The sequence below is a fragment of the Oncorhynchus masou genome, chromosome 23 (assembly GCF_036934945.1).
Source record: "Oncorhynchus masou masou isolate Uvic2021 chromosome 23, UVic_Omas_1.1, whole genome shotgun sequence".
Lineage (NCBI taxonomy): Eukaryota > Metazoa > Chordata > Actinopteri > Salmoniformes > Salmonidae > Oncorhynchus > Oncorhynchus masou.
The window spans coordinates 19,819,167-19,842,218 of NC_088234.1; the positions used below are offsets into that span (position 1 = coordinate 19,819,167).

General features: G+C 43.2%; 1 protein-coding gene across 2 annotated transcripts in view; it reads right to left on the reverse strand.

The window, feature by feature from the left end:
* LOC135510515 (ephrin-B2-like) overlaps window positions 1–23,052 on the reverse strand; it is a 106,734-nt gene that overhangs the window by 36,330 nt on the left and 47,352 nt on the right. For both annotated transcript variants that reach the window (XM_064931515.1, XM_064931514.1), the window contains exon 2: window positions 22,258–22,553. In XM_064931515.1, the coding sequence (XP_064787587.1) occupies window positions 22,258–22,553 (296 nt within the window). The remainder of the gene's footprint in view (window positions 1–22,257; window positions 22,554–23,052) is intronic.

Here is a 23,052-nt window from a genome sequence, read left to right on the forward strand (position 1 = left end):
GTAGCAGCAACTGTGTTCATAACATCTAATAAAGAGTAGCAGCAACTGTGTTCATAACATGGAATAAAGAGTAGCAGCAGCTGTGTTCATAACATCTAATAAAGAGTAGCAGCAGCTGTGTTCATAACATGGAATAAAGAGTAGCAGCAGCTGTGTTCATAACATCTAATAAAGAGTAGCAGCAGCTGTGTTCATAACATCTAATAAAGAGTAGCAGCAACTGTGTTCATTACATGGAATAAAGAGTAGCAGCAGCTGTGTTCATAACATCTAATAAAGAGTAGCAGCAGCTGTGTTCATAACATCTAATAAAGAGTAGCAGCAACTGTGTTCATAACATGGAATAAAGAGTAGCAGCAGCTGTGTTCATAACATCTAATAAAGAGTAGCAGCAGCTGTGTCAATAAAGAGTAGCAGCAGCTGTGTTCATACATGGAATAAAGAGTAGCAGCAGCTGTGTTCATAACATCTAATAAAGAGTAGCAGCAGCTGTGTTCATAACATCTAATAAAGAGTAGCAGCAACTGTGTTCATTACATGGAATAAAGAGTAGCAGCAGCTGTGTTCATAACATCTAATAAAGAGTAGCAGCAGCTGTGTTCATAACATCTAATAAAGAGTAGCAGCAGCTGTGTTCATAACATCTAATAAAGAGTAGCAGCAGCTGTGTTCATAACATCTAATAAAGAGTAGCAGCAGCTGTGTTCATAACATCTAATAAAGAGTAGCAGCAGCTGTGTTCATAACATCTAATAAAGAGTAGCAGCAGCTGTGTTCATAACATCTAATAAAGAGTAGCAGCAGCTGAGATCATAACATCTAATAAAGTGTAGCAGCAGCTGTGTTCATAACATGGAATAAAGAGTAGCAGCAGCTGTGTTCATGACATCTAATAAAGAGTAGCAGCAGCTGTGTTCATAACATCTAATAAAGAGTAGCAGCAGCTGTGTTCATAACATCTAATAAAGAGTAGCAGCAACTGTGTTCATAACATGGAATAAAGAGTAGCAGCAGCTGTGTTCATAACATGGAATAAAGAGTAGCAGCAGCTGTGTTCATAAAATCTAATAAAGAGTAGCAGCAGCTGTGTTCATAACATCTAATAAAGAGTAGCAGCAACTGTGTTCATAACATGGAATAAAGAGTAGCAGCAGCTGTGTTCATAACATGTAATAAAGAGTAGCAGCAGCTGTGTTCATAACATGGAATAAAGAGTAGCAGCAGCTGTGTTCATAACATCTAATAAAGAGTAGCAGCAGCTGTGTTCATAACATGGAATAAAGAGTAGCAGCAGCTGTGTTCATAACATAGAATAAAGAGTAGCAGCAGCTGTGTTCATAACATGGAATAAAGAGTAGCAGCAACTGTGTTCGTAACATGGAATAAAGAGTAGCAGCAGCTGTGTTCATAACATGGAATAAAGAGTAGCAGCAACTGTGTTCATAACATGGAATAAAGAGTAGCAGCAGCTGTGTTCATAACATGTAATAAAGAGTAGCAGCAGCTGTGTTCATAACATGGAATAAAGAGTAGCAGCAGCTGTGTTCATAACATGGAATAAAGAGTAGCAGCAGCTGTGTTCATAACATCTAATAAAGAGTAGCAGCAACTGTGTTCATAACATGGAATAAAGAGTAGCAGCAGCTGTGTTCATAACATGGAATAAAGAGTAGCAGCAGCTGTGTTCATAACATGGAATAAAGAGTAGCAGCAACTGTGTTCATAACATGGAATAAAAAGTAGCAGCAGCTGTGTTCATAACATTTAATAAAGAGTAGCAGCATCTATGTTTATAACATCTAATAAAGAGTAGCAGCAACTGTGTTCATAACATGGAATAAAGAGTAGCAGCAGCTGTGTTCAAAACATGGAATAAAGAGTAGCAGCAGCTGTGTTCATAACATGGAATAAAGAGTAGCGTCAACTGTGTTCATAACATGGAATAAAAAGTAGCAGCAGCTGTGTTCATAACATCTCATAAAGAGTAGCAGCAACTGTGTTCATAACATGGAATAAAGAGTAGCAGCAGCTGTGTTCATAACATCTAATAAAGAGTAGCAGCAGCTGTGTTCGTAACATGGAATAAAGAGTAGCAGCAGCTGTGTTCATAAGATGGAATAAAGAGTAGCAGCAACTGTGTTCATAACATGGAATAAAGAGTAGCAGAAGCTGTGTTCATAACATGGAATAAAGAGTAGCAGCAGCTGTGTTCATAACATGGAATAAGCCTCAGAGGAGAACAGAAAAGATGGAACGGGACTACTTTCTCTTATCTCAATGATGCCATGCTACACACATACGCACGTCACACACTCATATACGCACGCGCACACACACACACACGCGCGCACACACACATACACGCACGCACACGCACGCGCGCGCGCACACACACAGACTCACACACACACACTTATAAAAACACACAGAAAATGTGTCCATGCTACTTTGTGTTATGGTTCCATCTCTGTCGGAACATGTTGGGAAGACTTACATATCACAGACGATTACATCATCATGATCATTAGTCATGCCACTGTACAGCCCCCCCTCCCTCCCCTTCCCACCCCTTTTGCATTTATAACATTAATCAGAACGTTGGATCACCATGGCGTACACCATGCACTGAATTAAGCTTTTGGCTTCATACCCCCCCCGCCAAACGATACAAAGCCAAAAGACAGACCATTGAAGAAAAGTGGAAAAGAGGAAGGGAGGAGATGAGGGCTGGAGGGAGTAGGGAGAGAAGGGGGGGGGATAGGCTGTAATAGGGCATGATTTTGTTTTATCCTAAAACCTAGTCAATGACCAGAAAATATGGAGTCATGACCATAAAAACTCTAGGAGCGCTGATCTAAAATCCAGATCATCTTAATTATGATCTAGCAAAGGCAAAACTGATTCTAGATCAGTGCTCATTTATGAAAAGGGCCTAGAACAACTAGACACAGCTTTGTCTTCAATAAGGAAGTGGACACAGTGGTAATGATGACTAATTAAAGCGGTTTAAATGGCCGTTAAAATGGTTTAGTAATGACTGTTTTTGTCCCTTTAATGGACCCCTATAATCAGTCTATCATCCACCTGTTCTCCTCTTCTCTCCTGTCAGTATCCTCTTCCTCTCAGTCTCTTCCTTTGCCCCTCTCTGTTTCTCTCCTCATCTCTTTTGCCTCTGACTCTTTTTTCTACTATCATCCTCTCTTGTTGTATATCCCTTTTACTCTCTATATGACGCTCTCTCTCCATCTCTCCTTCTCCCTCCCCCTCTCCTTGCCTCTTTCCAGTCAAAGAGCTGAGGGAGTGACGCTCCAATCCCTCTGGAGCACTATAATCTCCCTCCTCACTCTCACCACATACATCACACCCTGTGTCTGTTTAAAGACAAGCTTACCCTAAAACTTACACTGTGCGCGCATGTGTGTGTGTGTGTGTGTTCGCGCAGTCATTAGTGTGTGTTTGCGGACAAGACTGACTGCTGGTTTATACACCGCTTTGATTCATAGAGGGGTCGGCCCAACCTCCTGCCCCAAGCTCGCGCGCGCGTGCGTGCGTGCGTGTGTGTGTGTGTGTGTGTGTGTGTGTGTGTGTGTGTGTGTGTGTGTGTGTGTGTGTGTGTGTGTGCCACTGCGCCTCAGCAGCGTGTACCTTTGTGTGGTGCTGTGGAGTGTCTGTCTGTGTGCTGCTTGTGAATGTGTTCATTATGTTCATTCTGGGTCATGTTTGCGTCAACCTGGTCCACTAAATCAAAGCCACGTTAGCGTGCTAATGCATTAGCAGTCCTGCCAGAAGACCCAGAGGTAAATGGAGAGGTGCACCCACAGGATAAAACCTCCCTGTGATTCCTGGGCTACACATCCCTCCACAAGTGGTTCCGAGGCAGAAGGCTGGACAATGGTGGCTTTGTCTGACCTGCAGTGGGAGCATAAAAGAAGCAGTAGCAAGGGAAGCAAACACTGTGTGTGTGTGTGGTGTGTGTGTGTGTGTGTGTGTGTGTGTGTGTGTGTGTGTGTGTGTGTGTGTGTGTGTGTGTGTGTGTGTGTGTGTGTGTGTGTGTGTGTGTGTGTGTGTGTGTGTGTGTGAGAGAGACAGTGTGGGGAGGTTAAACAATGCTAACCAGTCCCAATCCAATTAAGGAGGGATTCTTCATGTCTGACCTTTAACGGGAGAATGCCACACACACACAGCGTCACACACACGCCTTTGAAGGCACACAGCGACAAACACAGCAACACACACAGCAATACACACACAGCAACACAAACATCAATACACACACAGTGACAAACACAGCAATACACACACAGTGACAAACACAGCAATACACACAGTGACAAACACAGCAATACACACACTGCAACAAACACAGCAACACACACTGCGACAAACACAGCAACACACACTGCGACAAACACAGCAACACACACTGCGACAAACACAGCAACACACACTGCGACAAACACAGCAACACACACTGCGACAAACACAACGACACACACTGCGACAAACAAACACACACAGCGACAAACAGAACGACACACACTGCGACAAACACAGCAACACACACTGCCACAAACAAACGCACACAGCGACAAACAGAACGACACACACTGCGACAAACACAACGACACACACTGCGACAAACACAGCAATACACACACAGCGACAAACACAGAAACACACACTGCGACAAACACAGCAATACACACACAGCGACAAACACAGAAACACACACTGCGACAAACACAGCAATACACACACAGCGACAAACACAGAAACACACACTGCGACAAACACAGCAATACACACACAGAGACAAACACAGAAACGCACACAGCGACAAACACAGCAATACACACACAGCGACAAACACAGAAACACACACTGCGACAAACACAGCAACACACACTGCGACAAACACAGCAACACACACTGCGACAAACACAACGACACACACTGCGACAAACACAGCAACACACACTGTGACAAACAAACGCACACAGCGACAAACAGAACAACACACACTGCGACAAACACAGCAACACACACTGTGACAAACAAACGCACACAGCGACAAACAGAACAACACACTGCGACAAACACAGCAACACACACTGCGACAAACAAACGCACACAGCGACAAACAGAACGACACACACTGCGACAAACACAACGAGACACACTGCGACAAACACAGCAACACAACACACACACACTTTAATAAATAACTCTACCTACATGTACATATTACCATATTGACTCTGTACAGGTACCCCCTGTATATAACCTCACTATTGTTATTTACAGCTGCTCTTTAATTATTTGTTATTCTTATCTCTTACTTTTTTAAAGTATTTTTTTTAACTGCCCGTGTTGGTTAAGGCTTGAAAGTAAGCATTTCACTGTAAGTATATTGTATTCGGCGCAGTTGACAAATACAATTTGATTTGATTTGACACACACAATCTCACAGACAGCAGTAATGTTCTGACTGCTGACCTAAATCGGGAAGGCAACCTGTCCCTTTCTTTTACTCACACCACAAATCTCATGCATCCCCCCACTCTTATATCTCCCTCGTTATCTCTCCCTCTCTCTCTTTATTTCTCTCTCTTAATCTCTCTCTTTAGCTCTCCCGCTCTCTCTTAATCTCTCTCTTTATCTCTCCCTCTTTATATCTCCCTCTCTCTCTTAATCTCTCTCTTTAGCTCTCCCCCTCTCTCTTAATCTCTCTCTTTAGCTCTCCCCTTCTCTCTTTATCTCTCCCACTTTATATCTCCCTCTCTCTCTTAATCTCTCACTCTCTCTCTTTATTTCTCTCTCTAAATCTCTCTCTCTCTTAATCTCCCTTTTTAGCTCTCCCCCTCTCTCTTAATCTCTCTCTTTATCTCTCCCCCTCTCTCTTTATCTCTCCCTCTCTCTCTGAATCTCTCCCTCTCTCTCTGAATCTCTCCCTCTCTTAATATGTCTCTATATCTCTCCCTCTATCTCTGTATCGCTCCCTCTCTCTCTTAATATGTCTCTATATCTCTCCCTCTATCTCTGTATCTCTCCCTCTCTCTTAATATGTCTCTATATCTCTCCCTCTATCTCTATCTCTCCCTCTTTATCTGTCTATTTATCTCTTCCTCTCTTTCTTTATCTCTCCCTCTCCATCTCCCTATTTAGCACTCCCTCTCTCTTTAGTTCTCCCTCTCTCTCTTTATCTCTCCCTCTCTCACTTAATCTCTCCCTCTCGCTGTATCTCTCCCTCTTTATCTCTCCATCTCTCCTCTCACTCTTTATCTCTCCCTCTTTATCTCTCCCTCTCTCTCTCTATCTCTCCCTCTTTAGTGCTCCCTCTCTCTTTATCTCTTCATCCCTCTCTTAATCTCTTCCTCTCTCTTAATCTCTCCCTCTCTTTCTTTATCTCTTCCTCTCTCTCTCTTTATCTCTTCCTCTCTCTCTTAATCTCTCCCTCTCTCTCTTAATCTCTCCATCTCTTTCTTTATCTCAACCTCTCTCTCTTTATCTCTCCCTCTTTATCTCTACCTCTCGCTTTATCTCTCCCTCTCTCTCTTTACCTCTGCCTCTTTATCTCTCCCTCTCTGTCTTAATCTCTCCCCTCTCTCATAATCTCTATCTTTATCTCTCCCTCTCTCTTTAGCTCTCCCCCTCTCTCTTTATCTCTCCCTCTTTATCTCTCCCACTCTCTCCTTATCTCTCCCTCTCTCTCTGAATCTCTCCCTCTCTCTCTGAATCTCTCCCTCTCTTAATATGTCTCTATATCTCTCCCTCTATCTCTGTATCTCTCCCTCTCTCATTATGTCTCTATATCTCTCCCTCTATCTCTGTATCTCTCCCTCTCTCTCTTAATATGTCTCTATATCTCTCCCTCTATCTCTGTATCTCTCCCTCTTTATCTGTCTATCTATCTCTTCCTCTCTTTCTTTATCTCTCCCTCTCCATCTCCCTATTTAGCACTCCCTCTCTCTTTAGTTCTCCCTCTCTCTCTGTATCTCTCCCTCTCTCACTTAATCTCTCCCTCTCGCTGTATCTCTCCCTCTTTATCTCTCCATCTCTCCTCTCACTCTTTATCTCTCCCTCTTTAGCTCTCCCTCTCTCTCTCTATCTCTCCCTCTTTAGTGCTCCCTCTCTCTTTATCTCTTCCTCCCTCTCTTAATCTCTTCCTCTCTCTCTTAATCTCTCTCTCTCTTTCTTTATCTCTTCCTCTCTCTCTCTTTATCTCTTCCTCTCTCTCTTAATATCTCCCTCTCTCTCTTATCTCTCCCTCTCTTTCTTTATCTCACCCTCTCTCTCTTTATCTCTCCCTCTCTCACTTAATCTCTCCCTCTCGCTGTATCTCTCCCTATTTATCTCTCCATCTCTCCTCTCACTCTTTATCTCTCCCTCTCTATCTCTCCCTCTTTAGCGCTCCCTCTCTCTCTTCCTCCCTCTCTTAATCTCTTCCTCTCTCTCTTAATCTCTCCCTCTCTTTCTTTATCTCTTCCTCTCTCTCTTTATCTCTTCCTCTCTCTCTTAATCTCTCCCTCTCGTTCTTTATCTCACCCTCTCTCTCTTTATCTCTCCCTCTTTATCTCTCCCTCTCTCTTTATCTCTCCCTCTCTCTCTTTATCTCTGCCTCTTTATCTCTCCCTCTCTCTCTTAATCTCTCCCCTCTCACTTAATCTCTATCTTTATCTCTCCCTCTCTCTTAATCTCTCTCTTTATCTCTCCATCTCTCTATATATCTCTCCCTCTCTCTCTATCTCTTTATCTATCCCTATCTCTCTTTATCTCTCCCGCTCTCTCTCTGTAAATCTCTCCCTCTCTCTTTATCTCTCCCTCTCTCTTTATCTCTCCCTCTTTATCTTAACCTCTCTCTCTTTATCTTTCCCTCTCTCTCTTAATGTCTCTATTTATCTATCCCTCTCTCTTTATCTCTCCCTCTCTCTCTTAATCTCTCCACCTCTCTCTGTATCGCTCCCTCTTTATCTGTCTCTTTATCTCTTCCTCTCTCTCTTTATCTCTCCCTCTCCATCTCTCCCTATTTAGCGCTCGCTCTTTCTTTAGCTCTCCCTCTCTCTCTCTCTTTCTCTCCCTCTCTATTTAGCTCTCCCTCACCCTCTTAATCTCTCCCTCTCTTTCTTTATCTCTCCCTCTTTATCTCTCCATCTCTCCCTCTCTCTCTTTATCTCTCCCTCTCCCTCTCTCTCTATCTCTCCCTCTTTAGCGCTCCCTCTCTCTTTATCTCTGCCCCTCTCTCTTTATCTCTCCCTCTCTCACAACAATTTTGTATCAAACCCAATTTTCTTCCTCTTCCCCAAAATACTGTACCACTTCTTTCATTCCTCTCTACATCACTCAATGTTCCATCCCTGTCTTCTTCGTTTTACTTCTTGGTTTTGTCTTGCTAATGGAGGGTGCCCAAATATTCAAATATTCATGCTGGCATATGTTGAATGTTCAGTGTGTGTGTGTGTGTGTGTGAGTGTGTGTGTGTGTGTGTGTGTGTGTGTGTGTGTGTGTGTGTGTGTGTGTGTCTGTCAGTAGAGATATTTAGACATGTAGAACATGTGTCTGTCAGTAGAGATATTTAGACATGTAGAACATGTGTGTGTCCTTAGAGATATTTAGACATGTAGAACATGTCTGTCAGTAGAGATATTAAGACATGTAGAACATGTCTGTCAGTAGAAATATTTAGACATGTAGAACATGTGTCTGTCAGTAGAGATATTTAGACATGTAGAACATGTCTGTCAGTAGAGATATTTAGACATGTAGAACATGTCTGTCAGTAGAGATATTTAGACATGTAGAACATGTCTGTCAGTAGAGATATTTAGACATGTAGAACATGTCTGTCAGTAGAGATATTTAGACATGTAGAACATGTGTCTGTCAGTAGAGATATTTAGACATGTAGAACATGTCTGTCAGTAGAGATATTTAGACATGTAGAACATGTGTCTGTCAGTAGAGATATTTAGACATGTAGAACATGTCTGTCAGTAGAGATATTTAGACATGTAGAACATGTCTGTCAGTAGAGATATTAAGACATGTAGAACATGTCTGTCAGTAGAGATATTTAGACATGTAGAACATGTGTCACTCAGCAGAGATATTTAGACATGTAGAACATGTCTGTCAGTAGAGATATTTAGATAAGTAGAACATGTCTGTCAGTAGAGATATTTAGACATGTAGAACATGTGTGTCCTTAGAGATATTTAGACATGTAGAACATGTCTGTCAGTAGAGATATTTAGACATGTAGAACATGTCTGTCAGTAGAGATATTTAGACATGTAGAACATGTCTGTTTTAGAGATATTAAGACATGTAGAACATGTGTGTGTCCTTAGAGATATTTAGACATGTAGAACATGTGTCTGTCAGTAGAGATATTTAGACATGTAGAACATGTGTGTGTCCTTAGAGATATTTAGACATGTAGAACATGTGTGTGTCCTTGGAGATATTTAGACATGTAGAACATGTGTCTGTCAGTAGAGATATTTAGACATGTAGAACCTGTGTGTGTCCTTAGAGATATTAAGACATGTAGAACATGTCTGTCAGCAGAGATATTTAGACATGTAGAACATGTCTGTCAGTAGAGATATTTAGACATGTAGAACATGTCTGTCAGTAGAGATATTTAGACATGTAGAACATGTCTGTCAGTAGAGATATTTAGACATGTAGAACATGTGTGTCCTTAGAGATATTTAGACATGTAGAACATGTCTGTCAGTAGAGATATTTAGACATGTAGAACATGTGTGTCCTTAGAGATATTTAGACATGTAGAACATGTCTGTCAGTAGAGATATTTAGACATGTAGAACATGTCTGTCAGTAGAGATATTTAGACATGTTGAACATGCATCAGTAGTGTGTCAGTATCTGTCCGGGAGTGTTAACGAGGATGACTGTGATAACTAATCTAGCACCTTAACCCTCTCTCTCTCTCTCTCATCAACCGGTGCGTGTGTGTGTGTGTGTGTGTGTGTGTGTGTGTGTGTGTGTGTGTGTGTGTGTGTGTGTGTGTGTGTGTGTGTGTGTGTGTGTGTGTGTGTGTGTGTGTGTGTGTGTGTGTGTGTGTGTGTGTGTGCCACCCTCTCTCTCATCAACATCATATCTAGATAAACCCCACTGCTATTAGAACCTAGCACAACATCACATTATAGTTGACTGTTCAAATGTCTAGGACAATGGCTTTGGATGGTGTGTTTTAATGCAGATGGTCTTTTAGAACTGCTCTAGACACAGTTCTGTTGTTTAGTCATATTTGGGGTTTGGGATGCAGACGCCTGTGCTGATCCTAAATCAGTTGCTTTATTGACATACGTTGAACCAATAAGAGGAGTGTGAGGAAGACCGTGAGCTTCATTTATAATATTTAGATATGGTTGGCTAATTCCCTATATTCATACTTAATACTGAAATATTATTCAGTTTCAAGTCGATAAACTCTTCACTTTCCTCATCCGTCCCATCCCTCGTTCCATCTCCTCCTTTCCCTCCTTCTCCCTTATGGCTGAGTTAGTTAGCCTCGGAGCTGAAGTGGGAAACTCAAATCTGCTGGATTAAACGTCTTCAAATATTCAGCAGATATAGATTTCTCTCAGTCCCTCTCCCCCTCACCTCTTCGACCCGCCTTCTCCCCGTCTACACATCCCTCCATCCCCCTCTTCAGTCTCTCGAGTCATCCCTCTCTCTCTCCTCTGTATTATCTCTCTCACTTCCTCGTTTATTCCAGTTTAACCCTGGTGAATTAACCAGTGTGTGGCTCTCTCTGCATTATTGAAAACATCCTCACTACTGTAAAGTGGCACTGTGTCCAGCCTGCCAGGGTCAAAGAGAGAGAGAGAGAGAGAGAGAGAGAGAGAGAGAGAGAGGAAACTAACTCTCTTCTAGGTGGAAACCTTCGGCTCAGCTCTATTCTATTATTCATATTGGTCTGGTTGATTGTTTATTGTTCTGCCATTGTGTGTGTGTGTGTGTAGGTTCTTCTATCCTTGTGCGAACCTAAAATCACCAAAAGTCTCCACAAGGACTGTGTGTGTGCAGCAGCGTCGGGCCCTCCGTGCTCCTTAGAGGGTCCTTCCCCCAATGACGCCGTTGAGAGTCATTCAGCTCAGACAGAGAGACACAGCAGCCCAGCCATCAATCAGACACACACACACACATGGATCGAGAGCATGCATACACACTCACAGAGAGTAAACACACAAGCAGGCAGGAAGGAAAACACATGGATGGGCACACGTACACACACACTGAGTGACAGGCTGCTATCTGTTGCTGGACATAGGAGTAAAACGCCACAGATTTCCAAATGTCTTAACTCACCATCACTGTGGAGCTTCTCAAATAAACGTTTTCTTCGCCTCAAACAGAAAGTAAATAAAGTCTGTTTCTACATCCATTGAGTGACATTATTCCGCAACGTAGCTTATTTGAAAAATCTTTCCAGCTCTCTCCCTTTTGATAACCATTCAGCATGAAAAGGGGGAAAAAATGCCATGCTCTGATCCAGGGGAAACATCATAAAATATGCCTACCTGATTACTTCTTATCCTTTGCAAAAATAGCCTACAGCTGTGTCTGTCTGGAGCTCACTGTTACAGGAAACTCTGAGGGTCCAGAATATTTTAGAAAATGTTGCACACTTGCAAGCATGAGCTTCAGGCTGGTTCAAGTTTATAGTTGATACAATGCTTCAAGTTCCTTGCAGACAGGCCATGCGTAGCTAATGTGATTTCTAGGATATTTTCTACCTGCAGGCTGCAATGTTTTTATTTGTTGGCTTTATGTAGGCTATTTTTACATATTGGCAATAGAAGTTGCTTTAAGAATTGTATCATTTTCATTGAGATAGAATTTTGATAAACGACATGACATTGATTTGTAGATATGAAGACTTCATTTTAAATGAAATAGTTTAACAAAAATATGCGGATGAAAATCATTGCTGGCACAGAGATCAGGAAAAATGGTACGAATTGGCACTCCAAATGGAAAAGGATGCCAACTGCTGGGGTACTTAATACCCGCAACTTCAGGAGTATAAAGGCAGAATCTGTGATGGCCAGCAGCAGCGGGAGCAGGACGGTCAGGAACACATTTTTTCTTCTGATTAGGATGTATCGATCTCTGGCTCCCTCTTGAGTAATTTCTGTCTCAATGTTTTATCACTGTGCTTAAAGCATCAGACAAGCACAGTAGCCAACATATAGTTGATTTTATTCTAACATTGGGTTTGTCTTACAGTGCTTTCAGAAAGTATTCAGTCCCCTTGGCCTTTTCCACATTTTGTTACATTACATTACAGCCTTATTCTAAATCGGATTAAATATTTTTTCCCCTCGGCAATCTACACACAACACCGCATAATGACAAAGCGAAAACAGGTTTTTAGCAACAACAAAAAAATCACATTTATTACAAATAAAAACAGAAATACCTTATTTACATAAGTATTCAGACCCTTTGGCATGAGACCTGTTTCCATTTAACATCCTTGAGATGTTTCTACTACTTGATCAGAACCCACCTGTTGGACATGATTTGGAAAGGCACACACACCTGTCTATATAAGGTCCCACAGTTGACAGTGCATGTCAGAGCAAAAATAAAGCCATGAGGTCGAAGGAATTGTCCGTGGAGCTCAGAGACAGGATTGTGTCGAGGCACAGATCTGGGGAAGGATACCAAAACATTTCTGCAGCATTGAAGGTCCCCAAAAACACAGTGGCCTCCATCATTCTTAGACGGAAGAAGTTTGGACTCACCAAGACTCTTCCTAGAGCTGACCATCCGGTTGATCTGAGCAATCGGGGGTGAAGGGCCTTGGTCAGGGAGGTGACCAAGAACCCAATGGTCACTCTGACAGAGCTCCAGAGTTCCTCTCTGGAGATGGGAGAACCTTCCAGATGGACAATCATCTCTGCAGCAACCCACCAGTCAGGCCTTTATGGTAGTGGCCAGATGGAAGCCACGCCTCAGTTTGAAACCAAGATTGAACCCTTTGGCCTGAATGCCAAGTGTCATGTATGGAGGAAACCTTGCACCATCCCTACGGTGAAGCATGGTGGTGGCAGAATCAAGCCGTGGGGGTGTTTTCAGTGGCAGGGACTGGTAGAATAGTCAGGGTCGAGGAAAAGATCAGTACAGAGCGATCCTTGATGAAAACCTGCTCCGGAGCGCTCAGGACCTCAGACTGGGGTGAAGTTTCACCTCCCAACAGGACAACAACCCTAAGCACATAGCCAAGACAATGCAGGAGTGGCTACGGAACAAGTCTCTGAATGTCTTTGAGCTGCTTAGCCAGAGCCCGGACTTGAACCCAATGAAAATAGCTGTGCTGCAACGACCCCCCCATCCAACCTGACAGGGCTTGAGAGGATCTGCAGAGAAGAATGCGAGAAACTCGCCAAATATAGGTGTGCCAACCATGTAGCATTATACCCAAGAAGACTCTAGGCTATAATCGTTGCCAAAGGTGCTTCAACAAAGTACTCAGTAAAGAGTCTGAAAACTTATGTAAATTTGATATTCCATTTTCTACAAACCTGTTTTTGCTTTGTCGTTATGGGATATTGTGTGTAGATTGATGAGGGGGGAAACAATACAATCGAACAAGGCTGTAAAGTAACAAAAAATGTGTATAAAGTCAAGGGGTCTGAATACTTTCTGAATGCACTGAAAATGGAAAAATACACATTTAAAACTGTCCACTAATCGATTGGTCGAGAGAAAAGATGACTCCCGGTCAACCAAGATTTTTTATTTTTTTGTCGGGGACAGCCCTAGTGCCCATTGTGTGTGAGTGCATATATTGGAGAGAATGCTTGTGTATACAGGTGTTAGCAGAATGCATATGTTAGTGTGTGCGTGTGTTTGCGTATCGAGTTAGTGTGTGTGTGAGAGTGTGTCCAGTCCCCTGACAGGGATGTGGTGATTGAAAGTGACTGTGGTGTTTCAGTGTCACAGCAGCAGAGGTGACGCTGTCTCTCTCTCGGTTAGAATGCTCTCACTTCCTATTCACATCAACGTACACATGACGTGCCCCCTCTTTCTCTCTCTATCTCTCCATCTATCTCTTTTATTTCATTTGTATTATTAAAGGAGGACCAAAACAACAATTTTTACAGCTATTTCTGTGTTGTTACAGTTGAAGTCGGAAGTTTACATACACCTTAGACAAATACATTTAAACTCAGTTGTTCACAATTCCTGACATTTAATCATGGTAAAAATTCCCTGTCTTAGGTCAGTTAGGATCACCACTTTATTTTAAGAATGTGAAATGTCAGAATAATAGCAGAGAGAATTATTTATTTCAGCTTTTATTTCTTTCATCACATTCCCAGTGGGACAGATGTTTACATACACTCAATTAGTATTTGGTAGCATTGCCTTTAAATGGTCTTACTTGGGGAAAACATTTCGGGTAGCCCTCCACAAGCTTCCCACAATAAGTTGCGTGAATTTTGGCCCATTCCTTCTGACAGAGCTGGTGTAACTGAGTCAGGTTTGTAGGCCTCCTGGCTCACACACGCATGTTCAGTTCTGCCCACACATTTTATATAGGATTGAGGTCAGGGCTTGGCGATGGCCTCTCCAATACCTTGACTTTGTTGTCCTTCAGCCATTTTGCCACAACTTTGGGAGTATGCTTGGGGTTATTGAAGCGGCAGGTAGCCTAGTGGTTAGAGCATTGGACTTGTAACTGAAATGGTTGCAAGATCAAATCCCCGAGCTGACAAGGTAAAAATCAGCCGTTCTGCTTCTGAACAAGACAGTTAACCACTGTTCCAGGCTGTCATTGAAATTAAGAATATATTCTTAACTGACTTGCCTAGTTAAATAAGTAACTTATCCATTTGGAAGACTTCCTGACTGATGTCTTGAGATGTTGCTTCAATATATCCACATAATTTTCTTTCCATCTATTTTGTGAAGTGCACCAGTACTTCCTGCAACATGATGCTGCCACCTCCGTCCTTTGCAGTTGGGATTTGTTCTTTGGCTTGCAAGCCTCCCCCTCTTTCCTCCATACATAAAGATGGTCATTATGGACAAAACGGTTCTAATTTTGTTTCATCAGACCAGAGGACATTTCTCTAAAAAGGACGATCTTTGTCCTCATGTGCAGTTGCAAACCGTAGTCTGGCTTTTTTATGGCGGTTTTGGAGCAGTGGCTTCTTCCTTGCTGAGCGGACTTTCGGGTTATGTTGGTATAGGACTAATTTTACTGTGGATATAGATAATTTTGTACCCGTTTCCTCCAGCATCTTCACAAGCTGCTTTGCTGTTGTTCTGGGATTGATTTGCACTTTTTGCACCAAAGTCCGTTCATCTCCAGGAGACAGAACGCGTCTCCTTACTGAGTGGTATGACGGCTGCGTGGTCCCATGGTGTTTATACTTGCATACTATTGTTTGTACAGATGAACGTGGTACCTTCAGGCGTTTGGAAATTGCTCCCAAGGATGAACCAGAATTGTGGAGGTCTACAATTGTTTTTCTGTGGTCTTGGCTGATTTCTTTTGATTTTCCCATGATGTCAAGCAAAGAGGCACTGAGTTTGAAGGTAGGCCTTGAAATACATCCACAGGTTCACCTCCAATTGACTCAAATGTTGTCAATTAGCATATCTGAAGCTTCTAAAGCCATGACATAATTTTCTGAAAATTTTCCAAGCTGTTTAAATGCAGTTAATTTAGTGTATGTAAACTTCTGACCAACTGGAATTATGATACAGTGAATTATAAGTGAAATAATCTGCCAGTAAACTATTTTGTAAAAATGACTTGTGTCGTGCACAAAGTAGATGTAGTAACTGACTTGCCAAAACTATAGCTTGTTAATAAGACATTTGTGTTGCGGTTGAAAAAGTAGTTTTAATGACTCCAACCTAAGTGTATGTAAACTTCCCACTTCAATTGTATATGTACAGTACAATGTAGAAAATATTCAAAATAAAGAAAAACCCTTGAATGAGTAGGTGTGTCCAAATTTTGACTGGAACTTCTACACACAATTTACATACATGGCACTTTTTTTTACACAGCAGTTACATATCAAAACATAGTTATTTGATATACACTGAGTGGACAAAAGACCAGAAACACCTAATATTGAGTTGCACCCCCTACTGCCCTCAGAACAGCCTCCATTTGTCAGGACATGTACTCTACAAGGTGTGGAAAGTATTCCACAGGGATGCTGGCCCATGTTGACTCCAATGTTTCCTACAATTGTGCCAAGTTGGCTGGATGTCCTTTGGGTGGTGGACCACCCTTGATACAAACAGGAAACTGTTGATTGTGAAAAACCCAGCAGCGTCGCAGTTGTTGAGACACTCAAACCGGTGCGCCTGGCACCTACTACTATACCCCATTCAAAGACACTTAAATCTTTTGTCTTGTCCATTGAACCTCTAAATGGCACACATACACAATCCATGTCTCAAATGTCTCAAAGCTTAAAACTCCTTCTTTAACTTGTCTCACCCCCTTCATCTATACTGATTGAAGTGGATTTAACAAGTGACATTTATAAGGGATCATAGCTTTCACGTGGATTCACCTGGTCAGTCTATGTCATGGAAAGTGCATTTGTTCCTAATGTTTTGTGCACTCAGTGTACCTTAAATTTGGATAGATAGTACTTAAACACATCCGGTATACATTATATAGTGTTTTCAGTCATAACTATTATAAATCATGGGCTTTTAAACCACCCCTCAGCTGCTCTCTATCCCTTTCTCCCTCTCTCTATCCCTTTCTCCCTCTCTCTTTCTCCCTCTCCCTTTCTCCGTCTCCCTTTCTCCCTCTCCCTATCCGTTTCTCTTTCCCTTTCCTTCTCTCTTTCTCCCTCTCTCTATCCCTTTCTCCCTCTCTCTATCCCTTTCTCCCTCTCTCTATCCCTTTCTCACTCTATCTTTCTCCCTCTCTCTTTCTCCCTCCCTTTCTCCCTCTCTCTTTCCCTTTCCCTCTCTCTTTCTCCCTCTCTCTATATCCCTTTCTCCCTCTCTCTATCCCTTTCTCCCTCTCTCTATCCCTTTCTCCCTCTCTCTATCCCTTTCTCCCTCTCTCTTTCTCCCTCTCTCTTTCTCCCTCCCTTTCTCCCTCTCTCTTTCCCTTTCCCTCTCTCTTTCTCCCTCTCTCTATCCCTTTCTCTCTATCCCTTTCTCCCTCTCTCTTTCTCCCTCTCCCTTTCTCCCTCTCCCTTTCTCCCTCTCTCTTTCTCCCTCTCCCTATCCCTTTCTCCCTCTCTCTATCCCTTTCTCCCTTTCTCTATCCCTTTCTCCCACTCTATATCCCTTTCTCCCTCTCTCTTTCTCCCTCTCTCTTTCTCCCTCTCCCTTTCTCCCTCTCCCTTTCTCCCTCTCCCTATCCATTTCTCTTTCCCTTTCCCTCTCTCTTTCTCTTTCTCCCTCTCCCTTTCTCCCTCTCCCTATCCGTTTCTCTATCCCTTTCCCTCTCTCTTTCTCTCTCTCTCTATCCCTTTCTCCCTCTCTCTTTCTCCCTCTCTCTATCCCTTTCTCACTCTCTCTATCCCTTTCTCCCTCTCTCTATCCCTTTCTCCCTCCCTCTTTCTCCCTCTCCCTTTCTCCCTCTCCCCTTCTCCCTCTCTCTTTCTCCCTCTCTCTTTCTCCCTCTCCCTTTCTCCCTCTCCATTTCTCCCTCTCCCTTTCTCCCTCTCTCTTTCTCTCTCTCCCTTTCTCCCTCTCCCTTTCTCCCTCTCTCTTTCTCCCTCTCCCTTTCTCCCTCTCCCTTTCTCCCTCTCTCTATCCCTTTCTCTCACACACACTATCCATTTCTCCCTCTCTCTCTCTTTCTCCCTCTCTCTATCCCTTTCTCCCTCTCACTTTCTCTTTCTCCCTCTCTCTTTCTCCCTCTCCCTTTCTCCCTCTCCCTTTCTCCCTCTCTCTATCCCTTTCTCTCACACACACTATCCATTTCTCCCTCTCTCTCTCTTTCTCCCTCTCTCTATCCCTTTCTCCCTCTCTCTATCTCTATCCCTTTCTCCCTCTCTCTTTCTCTCTCTCTCTCTCACACACACTATTCCTCTCCCTTTCTCCCTCTCCCTTTCGCCCTCTCCCTATCTGTTTATCTTTCCATTTCCCTCTCTCTTTCTCCCTCTCTCTATCCCTTTCTCCCTCTCTCTATCCCTTTCTCCCTCTCTCTTTCTCCCTCTCTCTCTCACACACACTATTCCTCTCTCTTTCTCCCTCTCTCAATCCTTTTCTCTCACACACACTATTCCTTTTTCTTTCTCCCTCTCTCAATCCCTTTCTCTCACACACACTATTCCTCTCTCTTTCTCACTCTCTCTATCCCTTTCTCTCACACACACTATTCCTCTCTCTTTCTCCCTCTCTCAATCCCTTTCTCTCACACACACTATTCCTCTCTCTTTCTCCCTCTCTCAATCCCTTTCTCTCACACACACTATTCCTCTCTCTTTCTCCCTCTCTCAATCCCTTTCTCTCACACACACTATTTCCCTATCTTTCTCCCTCTCTCTATCCCTTTCTCTCACACACGCTATTCCTCTCTCTTTCTCCCTCTCTCAATCCGTTTCTCACACACACACTATTCCTCTTTCTTTCTCCCTCTCTCAATCCCTTTCTCTCACACACACTATTCCCCTCTCTTTCTCCCTCTCTCAATCCCTTTCTCTCACACACACTATTCCTCTCTCTTTCTCACTCTCTCTATCCCTTTCTCTCACACACACTATTCCTCTCTCTTTCTCACTCTCTCAATCCCTTTCTCTCACACACACTATTCCTCTCTCTTTCTCACTCTCTCTATCCCTTTCTCTCACACACACTATTTCCCTATCTTTCTCCCTCTCTCTATCCCTTTCTCTCACACACAATATTCCTCTCTCTTTCTCCCTCTCTCTTTCTCCCTCTCTCTTTCTCTGAGAAAGGACATCTGCATGTCCGCAAGGGCATCATCCACTCCCTGTTTCTTTGACACAAATGCATCTCTTCTTATTTTTCTCCCTCTGTACCTCCTTAATCTATCTCTACTCCTCCCCTCTCAGGATCTCGCTCTCATCCTTTCATCCCTTCTCTCTCCTCCTCTACATGGTATAATCCTACCTCTCTTTCTCCCTGTCTCTCTCTCTCTACATGTTCTCCCTCTCTGTTCTCCCTGTTTTAAATATATCTGTATAGTATTTTCACCAAAGAGGTGAGCAGTGCTGATTTATAAAAAGCTTTTGAGAAGCTGACTTTCCAGGATCACTGACTCCAGATCAGTTGAAAACAAAAGGTTTCATTTGAGAAGCTTCTGCTGTTGGCAGGATGGCTGACTTGAGATCAGTGAATGGAAAGATGTTTCATCCTCTGCTCTCTAACAAAGACAACTAGTGTCATCTATATCTCTGTTTCTGATGGCAGCCGCCCACGTCGTGTGTGTGTGTGTGTGTGTGTGTGTGTGTGTGTGTGTGTGTGTGTGTGTGTGTGTGTGTGTGTGTGTGTGTGTGTGTGTGTGTGTGTGTGTGTGTGTGTGTGTGTGTGTGTGTGTGTGTGTGTGTGTGTGTGTGTGTGTGTGTGTGTTTGTTACAAAGGGACCTGCTTTTCAAAGAGGTTTGATCTGTAGTTCAGCTAGATATCAGGAGTTTTTGTGTCACACTTAGGATCTTTGAATGGTGAAGAGGAGAAAGGAGAGAGAGAGAGAGAGAGAGAGAGAGAGAGAGAGAGAGAGAGAGAGAGAAGAGAGAGAGAGAGAGAGGGAGAGAGAAAGAGAGTGTGAGATGAAAAGGATTGAGAGAGATTTGCAATGCTTTGTGAAATCTCTGACACTTTTACAACAAAGTATTTTTTTCTTCTCTCTCTCTCTTCCTGAGTTCGATCCAACATTTCTCTCTCTCATATCAGTCCACGTTCCAGCTCATTAAGTCCACTGTCTATACATTCCCACATGCTAAAGGTATGGGCTAATTACAAGACATTTGCCTGAGGGATGGACTCATACATACATCTGCACTTTACACTCCAAACGCGCACACATGCACTGATGCTTACACACACACACACTACTACTGGCTTATTACAATATTAATCAAATGCATGTACATGCATACACACATCATAATGGCACTCTAAATGAGCAAAACACACTTGAAAAAACTCTACAGTACACACTTACAACATCAAATAATTGACCCAGACCGTACGCAACCTCTACTCATAGAATTACACATACGCACTTGCACACGCACAAAAACAGACAGCTTGTCAACATTGAATCATCCATCTTCTCCCAATATTCCACACACATCTCTTTCTCTCTCCCTCCATCCCTCTATCTCTGCATCTGTCTGTGTGTGTGACCTTGCATTTGAGCCCTCATTGATCAGGGCTGGAGCTGTCAATCGATCCCAAACCTGTCAGAGGGAAGATAAAACACTCCTGTCCATCCTGTGGATCCCCCCGGATGGCAGGTGTGGCGAGGCAGTGTAGACCGTGAATGGGGCTGTAGAATGGATCTGGCAAATCTGTAGTTCTTATCTTGCACTTCATAACACAGCAGGCAGCTATTGTTGCTGGTTGTGGTGGGCAAACACACCTGATCTAACAGACACACACACACAGACACACACACACACACACGCCTGTACATACACACACACACACACACACACCCTACACTCCTCAACCCAACCCAAGTCAAATCACAAACCACAAACACACTGAAACTGTAAGGCAAATATAGAACAGAAATAGCTAGGTTTTGGGAATGGATTTGGTTCCTCTCTTTCTCTCTCTGAAACAGTAAATCTGGATCCCAGGTGAAAAGAGCATTCACACAGTAAATCTGGTTCCCAGGTGAAAAGAGCATTAACACAGTAAATCTGGTTCCCAGGTGAAAAGAGCATTAATACAGTAAATCTGGTTCCCAGGTGAAAAGAGCATTAATACAGTAAATCTGGATCCCAGGTGAAAAGAGCATTCACACAGTAAATCTGGATCCCAGGTGAAAAGAGCATTAACGCAGTAAATCTCGATCACAGGTGAAAAGAGCATTAACACAGTAAATCTGGATCCCAGGTGAAAAGAGCATTAACACATTAAATCTGGATCCCAGGTGAAAAGAGCATTCACACAGTAAATCTGGATCCCAGGTGAAAAGAGCATTAACGCAGTAAATCTCGATCACAGGTGAAAAGAGCATTAACACAGTAAATCTGGATCCCAGGTGAAAAGAGCATTAACACAGTAAATCTGGATCCTAGGTGAAAAGAGCATTAATACAGTAAATATGGATCCTAGGAGAAAAGAGCATTAACACAGTAAATCTGGATCCTAGTAGAAAAGAGCATTAACACAGTAAATCTGGATCCTAGGAGAAAAGAGCATTAACACAGTAAATCTGGATCCTAGGTGAAAAGAGCATTAATACAGTAAATCTGGATTCTTGGTGAAAAGAGCATTAACACAGTAATTCTGGATCCCAGGTGAAAAGAGCATTAACACAGTAAATCTGGATCCCAGGTGAAAAGAGCATTAATACAGTAAATCTGGTTCCCAGGTGAAAAGAGCATTAACACAGTAAATCTGGATCTCAGGTGAAAAGAGCATTAACACAGTAAATCTGGATCTCAGGTGAAAAGAGCATTAATACCATGAATGGGGCTTCCAGGTGCGTGGGAACGAGTCTACATTATAGCAATCTAATAATGTTTGCCTTCAGGAGTTCAAAACGCAGTGTATGTATGTGTGTGTACATATGTGTGTGTTAGAGTGCTCCTGAACTCCTGAATCCATTCTAAGCTCCCTTGTTTGGTAGAGAGGCTTCGCTTGATGTAACATTAGAGAGATTTTTCCATGTGATACACACACTTGGCTTGGCTCGTGTTGATGACGTCATCACGTATTCACCCCAAACAAACCCCAAATTAACCAAAACAAAAAGATGGATGCCATCCCCGGTCACTGCAAGGCTGGCAATAACAATAAACATGCTCTGGGCCAAATCAGCATCCACCGAGGAGAGATGGAACATAACACACTCAAACAAAGATACACACACACACACACTCACACCCAGGAAAAACATAACACACAAGCGTGTACATATACACAACAGGCAAACTTTATCACCCAAAAGTTGCGCAATTAGCGCGCGCACACACACACACACACACACACACACACACACACACACACACACAAAAATCCCTCAAAACAGAATTGCTGTATAATCAGGCACACAAACACACTCCAATTCTCCCTACTCACCGATGATGTAGTAGTCAGCGTTGGTCTTGAACTCGTGTCCCCACAGGTTAGGAGAGTACTCCTGGAACTTGATGGTGAACCTCATGTCATTGTTGGGCTTGTCACAGGTGAGCAGCAGGTTGGGCGCGCCCGTCACCTCACACCTGTCCGCTTGGTCACGTGACGACACCAGATATAGCTTGTAGAACTCATACTCGGCGGGGGCCCGCTGGCTGGGTGGGTCAGACGACGGACAGATGAGGTCCAGGCGGTCCCCGATCTGAGGGTAGAGGACGTAGCCCTTATCGTCCAAAAACCTGGAGAGAGAGGGATGAAGGAGGAAAGAGAGAGGGATGGAGGAGCAAAGAAAGAGGGATGGAGGAGCAAAGAGAGAAGGATGGAGGAGGAAAGAGAGAGGGATGGAGGAGGAAAGAGAGAGGGATGGAGGAGGAAAGAGAAAGGGATGGAGGAGCAAAGAGAGAGGGATGGAGGAGCAGAGAGAGAGGGATGGAGGAGCAAAGAGAGAGGGATGGAGGAGGAAAGAGAGAGGGATGGAGGAGGAAAGAGAGAGGGATGGAGGAGCAAAGAGAGAGGGATGGAGGAGCAAAGAGAGAGGGATGGAGGAGGAAAGAGAGAGGGATGGAGGAGCAAAGAGAGAGGGATGGAGGAGGAAAGAGAGAGGGGTGGAGGAGGAAAGAGAGAGGGGTGGAGGAGGAAAGAGAGAGGGATGGAGGAGGAAAGAGAGAGGTTAGTGGCTTGTAACCCAAATCAACAACATGAGATACGTGTTTCAGTCCTCGAAGGCAATTTTTCTGT